At 50.6% G+C, this 13,951-nt stretch overlaps 1 protein-coding gene across 7 annotated transcripts in view; it reads right to left on the bottom strand.

Moving 5' to 3' along the window:
- KIDINS220 (kinase D interacting substrate 220) overlaps positions 1-13,951 on the bottom strand; it is a 1,251,292-nt gene that overhangs the window by 537,777 nt on the left and 699,564 nt on the right. For all 7 annotated transcript variants that reach the window (XM_085610740.1, XM_085610741.1, XM_085610744.1 and 4 more), the window contains exon 21: positions 4,699-4,843. In XM_085610740.1, coding sequence (XP_085466866.1) covers positions 4,699-4,843 — 145 coding nt within the window. The remainder of the gene's footprint in view (positions 1-4,698; positions 4,844-13,951) is intronic.

Below are 13,951 nucleotides of genomic sequence, written 5' to 3'. Positions count from 1 at the left end.
GTCGGTTGTGTCAAATCCAAATCTTATGCTTTGCTCCATTTCTGCCGTCAGCAACTGCCTGACAGTGGGTTGCCCAGGCCTCCTCCAAGACCATAGGCAGCACTAACGCAACCAAATCCCATAGAGTATTGAAATAATGGACCGATAGGCGAGCGGTGTTCACTGACAGCAGCCACAGGCTGGTGCAAAAGAACATTCTCTTACCAAAGGTGTATAACTTCTTGGATTTCCTATCCGGTGGAGAGGTAGGCGATGCGTCCGGGTGAATGCAGGAAGCGGAGGTTTGGCCCACCAAGTCCTCCTTGGTGGGGTGGTGGGCAAGGAAACTATGATCCCAGGAGCAGGGGGATAGTGGCGGGCAATTGTCCTTTTCACAGGAGCCTCTATGCAGGGCTTGAACCAGGCCCCAAGCAGAACGTCCACAGAGGCTTCATTAAATGGGAGTAAGGAGTCTAAGGGGGAAACTCCAGGCTGAACACTCCTGTCATAACTTATATTTTGACTGCCATTGAGGGCAAGTTATGGTTCAGGACCTCAGCTGCCCTGCGCACCACCATAGCGAAAGAAGCTCCCTCCTCCGTAGCGTAGCCACAGTAAGAGGGGAAACCAGGCCAGTGTCAGGCGAAGTGTCTAACACACTGGCCTCATACCAGCTGTCCTCAACTGGATCCTCTCCATAGGTGTCCATAGACCACTCTAAAATGTCTCCCACTCCAGGTGCATCCATTCAATAAGGCACTGGCTAAGCTGTGGGGAGGATATACACGGTCGGCGCCAGACGCGCCTTCAGACAACACTCCATGTCAGAGGCCCGAAGGTGCTCAAGAGGGCCTGCCCAAAAATGAGGCGCATTACCTCATAAGATTCCTCTAACTGGGTAAGGGTCGCTCTGGCTAAATCGGGGAAGCGTGGAGCCGACCCAGGTTCAGACCTCACCAACTCACGGCCTGCAGTCTGATGACTCCAACGGACTTGAGGAGGTCGAAGAACGCCTGGACTTTTTCAATTTCCTGTGCTTGTGGAACTTCCTCAACTTCTCTGATGACTTTAAATATGAGGAGGAACATCGGGACAGGCTCAGAAAAGTCCCATGCAAACAGAACCTTAAGTGCCGTGGAGTCGATCGACGTCAGGCAGCGAAGTGCTTGAGGGATTGCTCCATCAGTGCTTTTGGGTGCATGGTGCGGTAGTCCTCACAGGCACCACAAACAAGTGGGGGTCTCTCACCGACATTTTCCTGTAACATGCCCGACATAATCTGAAACCAGCTTTTTTCTTAGATTACATCCTCACACCATGAAAAAAAAAAAAGTATTTAGTTATGTAGTACAATATCCTTGGTGCAACAACATCAACTGTTGCATGGCTAAACACTTAAAAGGTCCCAAAGGCAAGACCTATTGGCTATGCCAATGCTTGTTCTCATCAGAACAGAACAGTCTCTGAGGCCCATGGCTATGTGCGGGAGGGGGCCACAGGCCTCACGATGCCACGGCAGAGTCGGTGGTTGCAGACAGAGAGCACAACCAATGGCATCATCGCTTGGCAGACCAGGACCACAGCTCATGTCCTTATGATATTAAGACACGTCGAGGCTTCTGCAACAAAGTCACACGTTACAAAATCCTTCACAGACAATAGAAAGCAGCGAAATGGCGAAAGACATTACAGAGTGACTTACTATGCAATTCCTGCTGAAATGAGCCACTCTCTGCCATAAAATAACATAAAAGTACTGTATTTTATTAATATAAACGGAGTTCTGACCTCAGAAAAGCATCTTTTTAGTTGGAGATTGTAATTCGCAGAGCTGGAGGCCGTTGAATATTGAGGTGGGCTAGCTTGTCTAAAATAAAATAACGGAGGAGGAACAGACCCTGCAGACAGTACCCTCTGAGGTGAAAAGGGTGCAGCTGTGCCCTGGATGGTGATGGCACCCCAGGAGCTGGCTGGGGCACCAGGGATGGATGTTCTGCTGGAAGGAAGGGACAGCGCTTCGCAGGGTACAGAGAGGAGCAGAGCTGGTGCTGGGAGTGGGTTATGTACAGGGGTCGCGGCCGTGACAGAACAAGGCAGCAGATCTTCCCGGGGTAAGGAGAGGAGCTGGCTCGAGCTGAGCGGAAGTAGCTGTAGGGGTCCTATGCCCTGGCCTCCTAGGGTGAGCGCAGCTCCTCAAGTGGTCGGGAAAGGAGCAGGGGATCTGACCCAGGTAGGGACAGGTGATAGGGTGTCCTGTACGAGGGTGGAAGTAGCTTCTCACCTGGCAGGGAGAACAACGGGAGCTGTGACGAGACTGATGGGAAGTCATACAGGGGTTAGAAGCCCCGTCCTCCTAGGGGGAGCGGACCTGACCCCGGTTGGTTCAGGCGTTAGGATGGCAGCAGCTCCTCGCATGATGGAGTCTGGACCACAGGAGCCGGCACGGCATGAGCAGAAGTAGCTGCAAGTAGGGGTTACACGCACTGTCCTAACACGGAGGGCACAGCTCCTCAAGATGTCGGGAAAAGAGCAGGGGATCTGACCCCACTACGTGCTGGAGTTGGGATGTCCTGTAGGAGGGCAGCAGCAGCCCACCATCCCCCAGCCCGCTAACCAAATCTACAATTGCACATAAGCAAAAAGACGCGCAGTGCGTGCTCTTGTAGCTAGCTGGCAGAAACGGCACATGGGAGGAGAAGTGCGTTTCAAGCCTCGTTCTGGGAAGAGAAATTTTATTCGGTAAAGAAATAAAGGAAGGGCTAGGCTATGTAGCGTGAACTAGACCTGGAAAAGAGAGATAGAGACAGACACACACACGCACACGCATCCACTCATCCACCCCCGCACGACTGCCTTATTTGCATAATTAACGGCTGCTATGAGCTAATGAGCGAGTGATTATTGGAAAGAGAAGGAGCTAAATAAGGGTCTCATCATGTGACGGGGCCACGGCAGTGGAAGGAGGGGGGAAGCTGCCGTGGCTGTGTTACTCGCCTGGAGAGGGAAAGTTGCTGAAAAGCTCGAGTAATTCTGGAAATTTTGAGGGGGAAGAGAACAAGCACAGCGAGACATCTGTTTTCAATTATGGTGCACGCATTTGGGCATGATAATTGCAAACGGATGTCGCCCGTGCGGGTAACCATAAGCAATAGACCGTAGGCGGAGCAAAGGCAGGACATGCGCCTGCCTTTGCCCAATTGCGTGCTCTCTTTCTTAGAAAGACGCACGCAAAAGCCAATAGCCTGTGACGAAAACAAAACCACACGCACAAGCGTGTGCTGAGCTTTCTGAAGCCCCTTAAAATAAGTCTCGCAAGCAGCGCATGCGCGCTGCTTTAGGCTCGACCTAAAAAGGGCAGTCAAAAAGTGACTGTGGGGTAGCTCAATTTGAATCAGCGCTATCTGGCACGAAAATGAATAGAACTGATGTCAGCGTGCCGAGGTGGTGTCTATATAGGCACCGAGCATGTTATGTTCCGCAGCGGACGACAATGAACCAAACGCTACCAAGCGGCAGGCAGGGGTACTGCTTGAAAACCTCCCAGATCCAGTCCGACGCATGGGGATATTCCATGGTAATGAATCTGAGGCTAGACGTCTCTATCAGACAGAAAAGAACAGATGTCAGCACACTGGGGTGGCGCCTATAAAGGTACCACACATGGCACTTCCAGCGCGGGTAAAACGGCCAACTTCAAACGGAGCCGAACAGCGCCACCTACCAGTGAACAGGGGTACTGCTCACCCAAAGTTTCAGGATCCAGTTGGATGCCTTGGGAATATTCTAAGGTAAGGAATCCATGGCTAGATCTTTCTATCAGATGCAGAGATATGCATTTCTTCTGTCAACACTAGAATAAAAAAGTCAAATCTATTGGCTCTCTCAATATTTGTTCTTTTTGGCACCATGCTATTATGATGTAATACAGCTCATGTTTGACTGATTTGCTAAATTAACCAAATTAATCTCTGCACACCCCACACTCTTGACAAACGTCTGTAAAGCATGGTAGAAGTGTATTAGATACAATTATGCACTAGCTATACACTATCAACCCTGGTAAGGAACCATATTCTGAACACAATTCAAAAACAACCTTTAAGTAGATGAAGACATTATTCAAAGCATATTAGTAAAGCCCACAGAGGCAAATCTCCCATCTTAATATCGTACACCTTGCTGGGCAGATTAATCACCCTTAAGCTCTTTTAGGTCAGATGTGTGATTTAATTGGAGAACTATCAAGGCATAGTAGGTTGGCAGGAACACTAGATGAACCACAGTGAATTGTAAAAAGTTAAATGCATGTTTTATAAAAGTACACAGGCCCACTTTCACACAGAAAGATAACCCGTCCCTCTACTTCCCCTTACTGCCAGCACTGCTCTATGTATTTAGCTACAGAGAAGATCTGATACTCTTGACACACTTTTTGAAAGTTATTTTTCTGCAGAACTGGTTTAAGCTCCTTTAAGGCACTGCAGCAACACATTCTGTAAAAAGTAGGTCAATGAAATTCATTCTGAAGCTAAGATAAATGTGCTGTATGTTAAAACAACACACAATGAAAAAGGTTATTATAACTAGCAACTTTTTCACAACTATTGTCTTCAACTAAAAAAACGTAACAGATATATATTCTCACAACCCTTCTTTGAAACGAGCCAGAGTTTACTACCCTCCTCCCTGCCCGAATGGATCAAAAGGAAGGAAACTCACCAGTGACTGAGACAATGTTAAGTAATCGCCTCATGGTCTGTGGGCTGATGTCACTGAACCAATCCTCGGTCACCAGCATTTTAGTAAGATCGAAAGACATCTGCCGAGTGATAGTGCGATGTATCTGTCTTCTTCTATATGTATCCTGGAGTTGAAAATACAAATATGTGGGTGTAATCAGTGAATGTATTCCATGAATCATTGTTATAAAAATGTACAATAATCTATCTATCTATAGCCTAATAAAAAAATACACCAAGAGTTACCAAGGGTTGGGGTGCATATATCGGACTTCAGCCACAGCCGAGTGCTGATTGAGTACATAGAACAACATCTGAAATTAAAGTGCTCATTACCTATGAGGTAATGGCAACGGATCATGATTATCTTCAGGAGAGTCCTCTGAAGCTCAGCAAAGGTTCAGCTTTTAACAATAGATATTTGTACACACTGCAAGGGACTGAGAAGATGGCTCCTACTCAGTGTAATTCCATACTTTTTTCACCTTAGACAACACTAACCATCAATTGCACAAAAAATAAATGGAAATTAATTCTGGGACATAATCTCAGGATCAAAATGGCTGCTCACTTCTTAATAACAGGATATTTTTGGGTTGTATGATCTTTTATTCATTTTAAATTCTCATTCATTACATCTTCAAACAGAATATAGGAAAAGAAAAAAATAAACAAAGCAGACCCATAGCAGAGGTAGGCATAACTGATGCAGACTGTGAGAGTCACTCTGAAGCAACTGACAGAGAACACAGAATTGGGAGTACATACATTGTCTCATTATCCAATACAGACATTCAGCCTGTAGAATCATCAAAGTCCACCCCAACAAGTATATCCAGTTAATGTTATGTGGTTTTTCCAGCTATCGTCCACAGTCTCCAAAGTTGCTGGACAAGATAGGGAGCAAGTATCAGCCTCTTTTTCCCCTGCCATGTGCTCTCTAAAAGGGCCCCAAATGGCTTTTTGGTTAGGATCTAGGGACCAGTAAAGCAGCATGTCACCTCCTGCGCATTACAAAATGTTGCATACCGTAGGCAATCTTCAATTTTTGGTGTGGGACCTTTGAGCCAGGTTTTGGACATCCGTCGCATCTCTAGCACCAACAGCAGCCCAACTAACCACGCCATCTGTCGTGAGGGACATCCACTTTAAACCCAGCAACGATGTGAGCAGTGTGCAAGTCAGAAAAGTTGCAGTAATCTCATGGGGGACAGGCACTAGGTCGACTCAAAATGCTTTGATCAGTGGACAGTGCTTTGAGTATGGTCCATGAGGTGCAGGTGCTTGGTAGTGTAGTACGCCATGTTAGGAATATGAAAATCTAGGACTCTATGTCTCTTCTTACTGGAAAGCAATACAGTTTGCTCGCAGCAATATCGCCATGTTTTTAAAGGGAGTGTCACAATCAAGTCTCCATCACACCTCTCTGAGTTCCGCGTTCACTGACAGCAGCTCATTATGTGTCGTGTGGTACAGTCATTCTACCCATTCCCTCATGCAGGCAGTGAGATGCATCTGAGGAAATGGCAAATACTCTGCTTGTTCATCAAAAAGGTGTTCCAGCATGCAGAGACTGTGGGTGGAAGCCTATATTGCACAAACAGATCCAACCTGTTGACTTCCTCAAGGGAGCAGAACTCCTCCAGTGACATAAATTTACGTACAATAAACAGCTGTCCCAGTTTCAAATAGGTCAGCATTAGTAGTGTAGACTGCACTGAACCATTCATGGCTTGACTCAAACCTGGCTTATTCCGCAGCGTCATCTCAGAAGAGTACATTATCTCACAGTCTGCATATCTTGCAAGGGTTATGACCGCCCAATGCGTGCAGAGAACCGTTTTGATGGTAGCAAGCGGTTTGGAATACACTGTAGCAATGACTGTGTTCAGTGCACCAGTTTCAACCCCATCATGCTGAATAGAGTGGTGGGGTGCAATGCAATGTGTGTTAACCCAGTAAATAGTGAGGTGTGCCTGAGCAGCTAAAAAGTATAATTCAGGGTCAGATACTGTAAATCCACCCCACCCCCCCACACCCCACACCCCACCCCCATGCAAGCCTAAGGGACAAGGAGTGCACCTTCATGAAGAAGGGTTTGCCTGGAGCTACGGGGATGTTTACAAAGTACAGTGATTTTGGGAGAATCAGCATTTAAATTGTTGTTACTCAGCCCACCATGAATAGTGGAAGAACAATCCACTGATCCACATGCAAAGCCAACTTTTCGAGTACAGGGCCATAGTTATGAAGAACCGGGTTTTTAGAACCCAGCGGCGCCAGGGGCACACCCAAAGTCTTCGGGTTCACCTGTCTTAGAATACAGAGACACAGGATACTTCTTGGTGGCGTCAGAGATCGAATTTATTGGCTGCAGCCGGTAACAGAAGTCCTAGAAGTCATCACGGTATGAGTTCTCAGGAGACTGCTCAAATTTACAAAGCAAGTCATCCCTTTTTATGCCAGAAACATCACATTCCAGACAAACACCCATTATTTTACAACTTGTCCAATCGCATGTAACCACCCCAAAAGTATCGCATGACGGTAAAACCCACTTTTCAGTTGTCCGGCCCATGATCAATCATCGAACAATCCCAACATTCTTCTTTAGACAAGCCGGACAGACCCATAATAAAGAGACCACAACCCATATTGTAAATGGACCATAAAAGAAGAAACAGAAACAGATAGAAGTAGGATGGGGCATGTTTGTGTGCAATAAAACTTTACGAGATCCCGTGCTCCGACCCTTAATCAAGATCAGCTAGAGGGCGGGAACGGGTTTGGCAGGGTCGGCCTCAGGCAACGAGGTCAGTTCACTGAAGTCATGTAGGAGTCAGCACAAACTCGAGCTAAGGTGCGCCTGACCAAAAAGCTTGTTTAACCACAGTCATCGGCCTATGTGAGGGCAACCACAAAATGGCTACCATGCGCAAAATGGAACCCAGGGTTCGGAACGAAAACCCTAAATACGCAGTGAATCCATTGGTGTAATGTGACGAAAACACACGTACTAGCCAAACTCACTAGTTACGGTTCGCTGTTACCAAAATCGTAACGGAACCATGATATTTATAACGCAGATTCAGATTTCACGGAACCTTAGTTATTTCACAGTATTAAATCTTTTGGTGGGGGAGGAGCCTAGCGCTTGACCAAGATGGCCGCGTGAGCTCTGAGCTCCCGAGACCCAAGCGCCCTCCGTCGATTATCCTGTCTCTAATCCTGTCTGCATGCATGGCATCGTGTAGATGACTTGTCAGGGAGGCGATTGATGCTACCCGAGGTCGGATCGCCCACCGGGAACCGGAGTTATGTATGGCGGAAGATTGCGGCCTATCTCCGAGGGATGCCAGGGGCTGGAGTTGGCAGGATGCCCGACCTCTAGTTGAACAACAGCGGCCAGGCAAGGTGTGAACTGTCGGATGGAGGTCCCAGTCCTTTCGCTTTCACTTTCTCTCCCTTTGTCTGCCCTGCCCCTGGAGAGCCCTTGGTGGCTTTAATTTTCCTTTGGACGCTCTACATGCTGCTCTGGCGGCCCACTGCAGACCTGATCACTCCTGATTCCTCTTGCTGAGAGAGGGCCGTCTTATCGGAACCGAACTGCTTGGTGCCAACCATGTCGGGCAAGGCAGAGGTGGATCGGCTGAAGCCTAAGTCTACCAGGCGGGGAGCCTATTCTCAAGCTAATAATATGGACCGCTATGCTCTGCAGAAGGGGTCACCGAGTGGGTCGAGCCAGTCGCCGGATACCCAGAAGGAGGTCTCGCCCTTGGCCCCGGAGCTTTCGCTGCAGGATGGGGGCGCTCGAGGGGATGCAGACCTCGATTGGGAGACAATTTGAGGCCCTGGCGCATAAAGTGGATACCATCTTGGTGGACGTTAACCTGATCCGCGCAGATTTGGGCAAAACCAACGAACGGGTTAAAACCCTGGACCTCAAGACCACGGGCCTCGCCGAGGAGGTTTCGGAACTGCAGATCGAGGTTCGTAAGCTGAGGACCGAGAGTGATCTCGCCGCCCGTCGGCTGGAGGACTTTGAGAGCCTGGCCAGGCGCAACAACGTGCGCGTTATCGGGGTCCCGGAGTCCTCGGATGAGGCTTCGGTTGACCTGCTCGTGGAGGACTTGGTGCTTAACCATCTGCAGCCTAAGGGTCTTGGAAAGTTCTTCGCGGTTGAAAGGGCCCACAGAGTGCCGGGTGGGAAGCCCAGGGTGGGAGCCCCGCCGAGGCCGATCGTCGCCCGGCTCTTTCATTTTCGAGATCGGGACGCTATCCTGCAAGCATCGAGGGTAACGGGCCCGGTCCCCTTCCAGAACGCGTCGGTGAATTTCTATCCTGATTTCACCCAGCAGGTGCAGAGGCAGAGACAGGGCTTTCTGGGGGTGAAGAGGCGCCTTCGGGAGAGGGATCTGAGGTATGCCATGCTCTTCCCTGCCAGATTACGTGTGGTGTACGAAGACCGGACATTCTTTTTTGAGTCTCCCGCCATGGCCGATGAATGGCTGGACGCTTTGCCCCGACGACGGACGGGAGAGGACACTGCCGCGGATGGGGACAGTGGCCGGGATGGGCAAGGGTGATGTTTTCAGAGCTGCTCTGACTCGATTTGACTTTATCTAATGACTTGAATAAAGTGCAGTAAATGCGGAGGGTTGCGGGAGGACGAGGGGAGCTCTTTCCTCCCTTAGGGTACTTTTTGTAGATTTGGGTTTGGTAGGGCGACAGGCACACTGCAAGTTGGGGGGGCTTTGTAAGCTGCAGCAGGGGTGCAGGGTGGGGGGGATGGTTGGGATTTTGGGTTTGTTGTTGGGGGGTTTGTTTCTGCAAGGCGTAATGATCATTCTCGGGATTGTTCCATGGTGTCTCTTCGGGTGGGGGGTGGGCCTCTTTGTGTTTGGGGATGGGGGGTAGAGGTTTAAGTGTTATTAGCTGGAATGTTAATGGTTTGGGAGATCGCATTAAGCGCGGGATAGTTTTGCAACATTTGAAACGGTCAATGCCAGATGTCGCCCTACTGCAGGAGACACACCTTATAGGTAATACGTGTTATGCTCTTAATAGGAAGGGTTATAAATTCATAGCTCATTCGGGATTTTCCTCCGGGTCCAGGGGTGTGGGCATCCTAGTCAGGGCCTCGCTACCATTTGAGGTGGACTCCACAATTGTTGACGATAGGGGGAGGTTTGTGGCGGTGGCGGGGAGGTGGGAAGGTAGAACTTTGGTTTTGGTTTCGGTTTATGTCCCTCCAGCCCTGCAGGCCTCCACGTTTACAGATCTGGGTAGGGCCTTGCTGGATCTCCCGGGAGGTATGCTAGTGGTGGGGGGGGGATTTCAATGCTGTCGGTTCTGGGCTGCTGGATAGGTACCCGCCCAGAGACACTGGGGGGGCTCAGAAGTGGCTCCCAGACTTACTAGACACACTCGGCCTGATAGATTGCTGGAGGCTCCGGCACCCCACACAGCGTCAATACACCTTCCACTCCGGGGCGCATGGTAGCCTCTCTAGGATTGACTACCTGCTCACTCTGGCTGCGCACGCCCCACTGGTGTCTGAGGTCAGGCACATGGCGCGTGGCATATCGGACCATTCGCCAGTGTGGGTCAGGCTGGATATAAGCCGCGAGGGAGGGGGAAGGGTGGCTCCTATTAACCCCTGGTACTTTCGAGATTCCAAGATGCGCAGCGCACTGGTGAAGACAGTGGATAATTTCTTCAAGGACAATCAGGGGTCCGTGGACTCGGCCGTGTCGTTGTGGGAAGCATTTAAGACCGTGCTGCGAGGGGAGGCCCTCTCACTTGTAGTGGCGGCCAAGCGGCGGAGAGATGGCGAGGTTATGCAAGTGGAGGAGGAGATCGGGGCTTTGGAGGGAGCGTTAGAGGAGGAGGTAACAGCGGCCTCACTGCATGAGCTGAGCTTGAAGCAAGCCGAGTATAAGGACCTTGTGACAAATGCCGCTAAGACCCTCAGTAGGGAACAGCAGGGCCGCCTGTATGATGTTGGTGACAAGGCCGGGAAGCTCCTAGCTTGGCTGGATAAAAAAGAAAGGGTTATTAGAGTAGTGCCGGAGTTGACGGGAGAGGGGGGAGAGGTGATTGTGGAACCTGAGGGGATTGTACAGTCTTTCTCGGACTATTTCCGTAAGGTTTATGCCTCAGTGTCGGATAGGCCGCCCGAGGATTCGCGTGACCTCTTGAGGGATATCGCTCTGCCCTGTCTCTCTGATGTAGATAGAGATGATCTTGATGGAGACATAACGGTCGATGAGGTGGCGGGAGCTATTCGCGCGCTGAACCCGGGCAAGGCCTCGGGCCCGAATGGCTTGCCGATTGACCTGTATAAGCTGTTCCCGGATAGGGTAGCCCCTCATCTGCGCGCCATGTTCGTGGAGGCGCGGGGGAGTGGGACCCTCCCGTTGGACCAGAGGCTGGCGACAATTGTTGTGATACACAAAGATGGTAAACCCCGAGATAAGTGTGCCTCATATAGGCCCATCTCACTCCTCAACGCCGAGCCGAAGATTCTGGCTAAAATCCTGGCGGGCCGATTGGTCAGGGTACTTGGAGACTTGATTCACCCGGATCAATCCGGTTTTATTCCGCATCGCAACACCGCGTTAAACCTTCGGCGCCTTCATGGTGTGATCGCCAGGGCTGGCACGCTGCGAGAACCGGCTATTGTGGCGTCTCTTGATGCCACGATGGCCTTTGATACGGTGGAATGGGCGTATTTGTGGGCTGTGCTAGCCAAGTTCGGCTTTGGCCCTGGTTTTGTGAGTTGGGTGAGGTTGCTGTATGAGGGACCCCTTGCGAGTGTGGTGGTAAATGGCCGGGCATCGACTCTGTTCCGGCTTGGGAGGGGGACTCGGCAGGGCTGCCCCTTGTCGCCTCTGCTGTTCGCCCTTGCCCTTGAACCGCTGGCGGCGTGGATACGCTGGCACCCGGACATACGTGGCCTTCGCTGGTCGCCCGAACACGAGGACCGCATTTCGCTATATGCTGACGACATCCTGTTGTATCTTGCCTCGCCCAAGAATTCATTCATAGTGGTTTGTGACGTTCTTACATCTTTCGGTAGGAACTCGGGTCTCGTCATCAACTGGAGTAAATCGTATTTATACGTCCTGAGTGGTGAGGTTCCACCGGTCCCGCGAACTTGTTCGATCCAGATTGCTCAGCAGGGCTTCGTGTATCTGGGGATCTTTATCTCCATGGACCCCGCTTTGCGGTATGAGAGAAACCTGCTCCCCCCCCTGGCGCGCCTGCGGCGGGATGTTGAGGGCTGGCGGAGGTTGCCGCTCTCCCTCGTCGGGCGCGCTGCCTTGTTCAAAATGATGTCCCTTCCTCGGTTCCTCTACGCATTGCAGAATACTCTGGATTGGGTGCCGGCCAAGTACTTTCGGGAGGTCGAAAGCCTCCAACGAACGTTGTTGTGGGATGGGCGGCCGCGGATAGCGATTGCTAAATTGACGCTTCCATGGTATGACGGGGGTATCGCTCTTCCAGACATCCGACGCTATTACTGGGCCACCCAGTTGTCCGCGATTAACCATGGTCTTTATGGCCCGGCTCTCAGCCCTGGTTATGCCATGGACAGATGGTTGCTGCGCGGTGGGAACTATCTTCGGGCATTGTATTCGCGGTCCCTCGACTCGTCCCTCACGGGGCCCACTGGGGTGGCGGTGCGTGTATGGAAGATGGCGACTGACTCTCTGGGCTGGAAGGATAGGCTCACCCTAGCTACCCCGTTGTTTGAATCTGAAAGGTTGGGTAGGCTTTGGCATACGGAAGGGTTTGATAAATGGGACTTGATCGGCATCTCCAGGGTTGGAGATGTGCTGATTAAGGGGAGGGTGAAGTCCTTTGAAGAGTTGCAGAAGGAGTATGAGTTGGGGGCATCCGAGTTTTTCCGATATGCTCAGGTGCGTCATGCCCTGCGGTCAGTCCTTGTGGAGGGTGAGAGGGTGCCTGAGTCCTCTCCTTTGGAGGACCGGATCCTTGATGGCCATATGCCAGAGAGCACGGTCTCGCTCATCTACAAGAAACTGATAAATGTTCGGGCTGATATGCTTCTGGGGCTGCGGGACCAGTGGACCAGGGACGGACTCGAGTTGGATGATGAGGACTGGCAGTCTGCTGTTTCCTCTCCTAAGGAGGTTGCGATCCCATCGCGTCCGAGGTTGGTGCAGCTCAAGATATTGCATCGAGTGTATGTGACGGGGCCGCGACTGGTTCACATGGGATTCTCTGAGGAAGGCCTATGTAGGAGGGGATGTGGTATGGTGGGTACTTTCCTCCATATCATTTGGGAATGTGGTGTCATCACGGAATTTTGGAGGCGAGTTCATGCGGTGATGGGGGAGGTGACGGGCATTGCTATGCAGCCGGAAGCGCGGTGTTGCCTCCTGAATGTCTGGGGGCCCACTGATCATGATGAGGCGCAGACCCAGTGGGTGACTCTGGGTAACATGGTTGCGAAGAGGGACATCGCGCGCTTGTGGGGTTCCGCGGGGCCCCCCACGTTAACCGCGTGGAAAGAAAATATGGACTGGAGTATGCTCAGGGAGAAGACAGTCTATTGCGCTAGAGGCCGCCCTCGGAAGTGGCATGCCATCTGGGGGCGGTGGAATCAATACAGGGGGGGAATATGTCTTGCCCCTGATCTGGATCCCCCCGAGGAACAGCTTTCTTCTTGATCTTCTTTCCAGCTTAGTATGCAGATGTGATGGTTAATTGACATCTTGGGCCTCTGCTTTCCCCCCGTTTTCCTCTTTTCACAGTACTGTAACTGTTAGACGATTGGGGTCCGGCTCCCCCCCTGAGGGGCTAACACCGTGGGTATTCAGTGTTGTTGCCTTGCTGGGGTTTGTTGTGTGTTTGTAATTATTTAAAAATGGAACCTTTTCACTGCTCCTTCAATGCACTGTGAACGCTTCTTTGTCCTCTCCTACCGAAGCTGCCGAACCTCCGGGTTGTCGGCTGAATAGCTGTGTCCAGATTCTTGAAGAAATAAAGGTTTTATAAAAAAAAAAAAAAAAAAAACTTTTGGTATATTAACAAGAATTCCCAAATATCGTATTGACTCCCGCCACACGAACTGGAAATTCAGGACGATCTGCAAGTCTCCCCTCTCAAGGGAAATATATTTGATTTCGCCCAATTAATTTGTAGGCCCGAGTAGTCTCCAAAAGCGAATAACATACTGAATATTAGAGTTTACATTTTAGCTA

The sequence above is a fragment of the Triturus cristatus genome, chromosome 6 (assembly GCF_964204655.1).
Source record: "Triturus cristatus chromosome 6, aTriCri1.1, whole genome shotgun sequence".
NCBI lineage: Eukaryota > Metazoa > Chordata > Amphibia > Caudata > Salamandridae > Triturus > Triturus cristatus.
The sequence above is the reverse complement of the archived record's forward strand: the minus strand, read 5'-3'. Positions and strand labels throughout refer to the sequence as shown.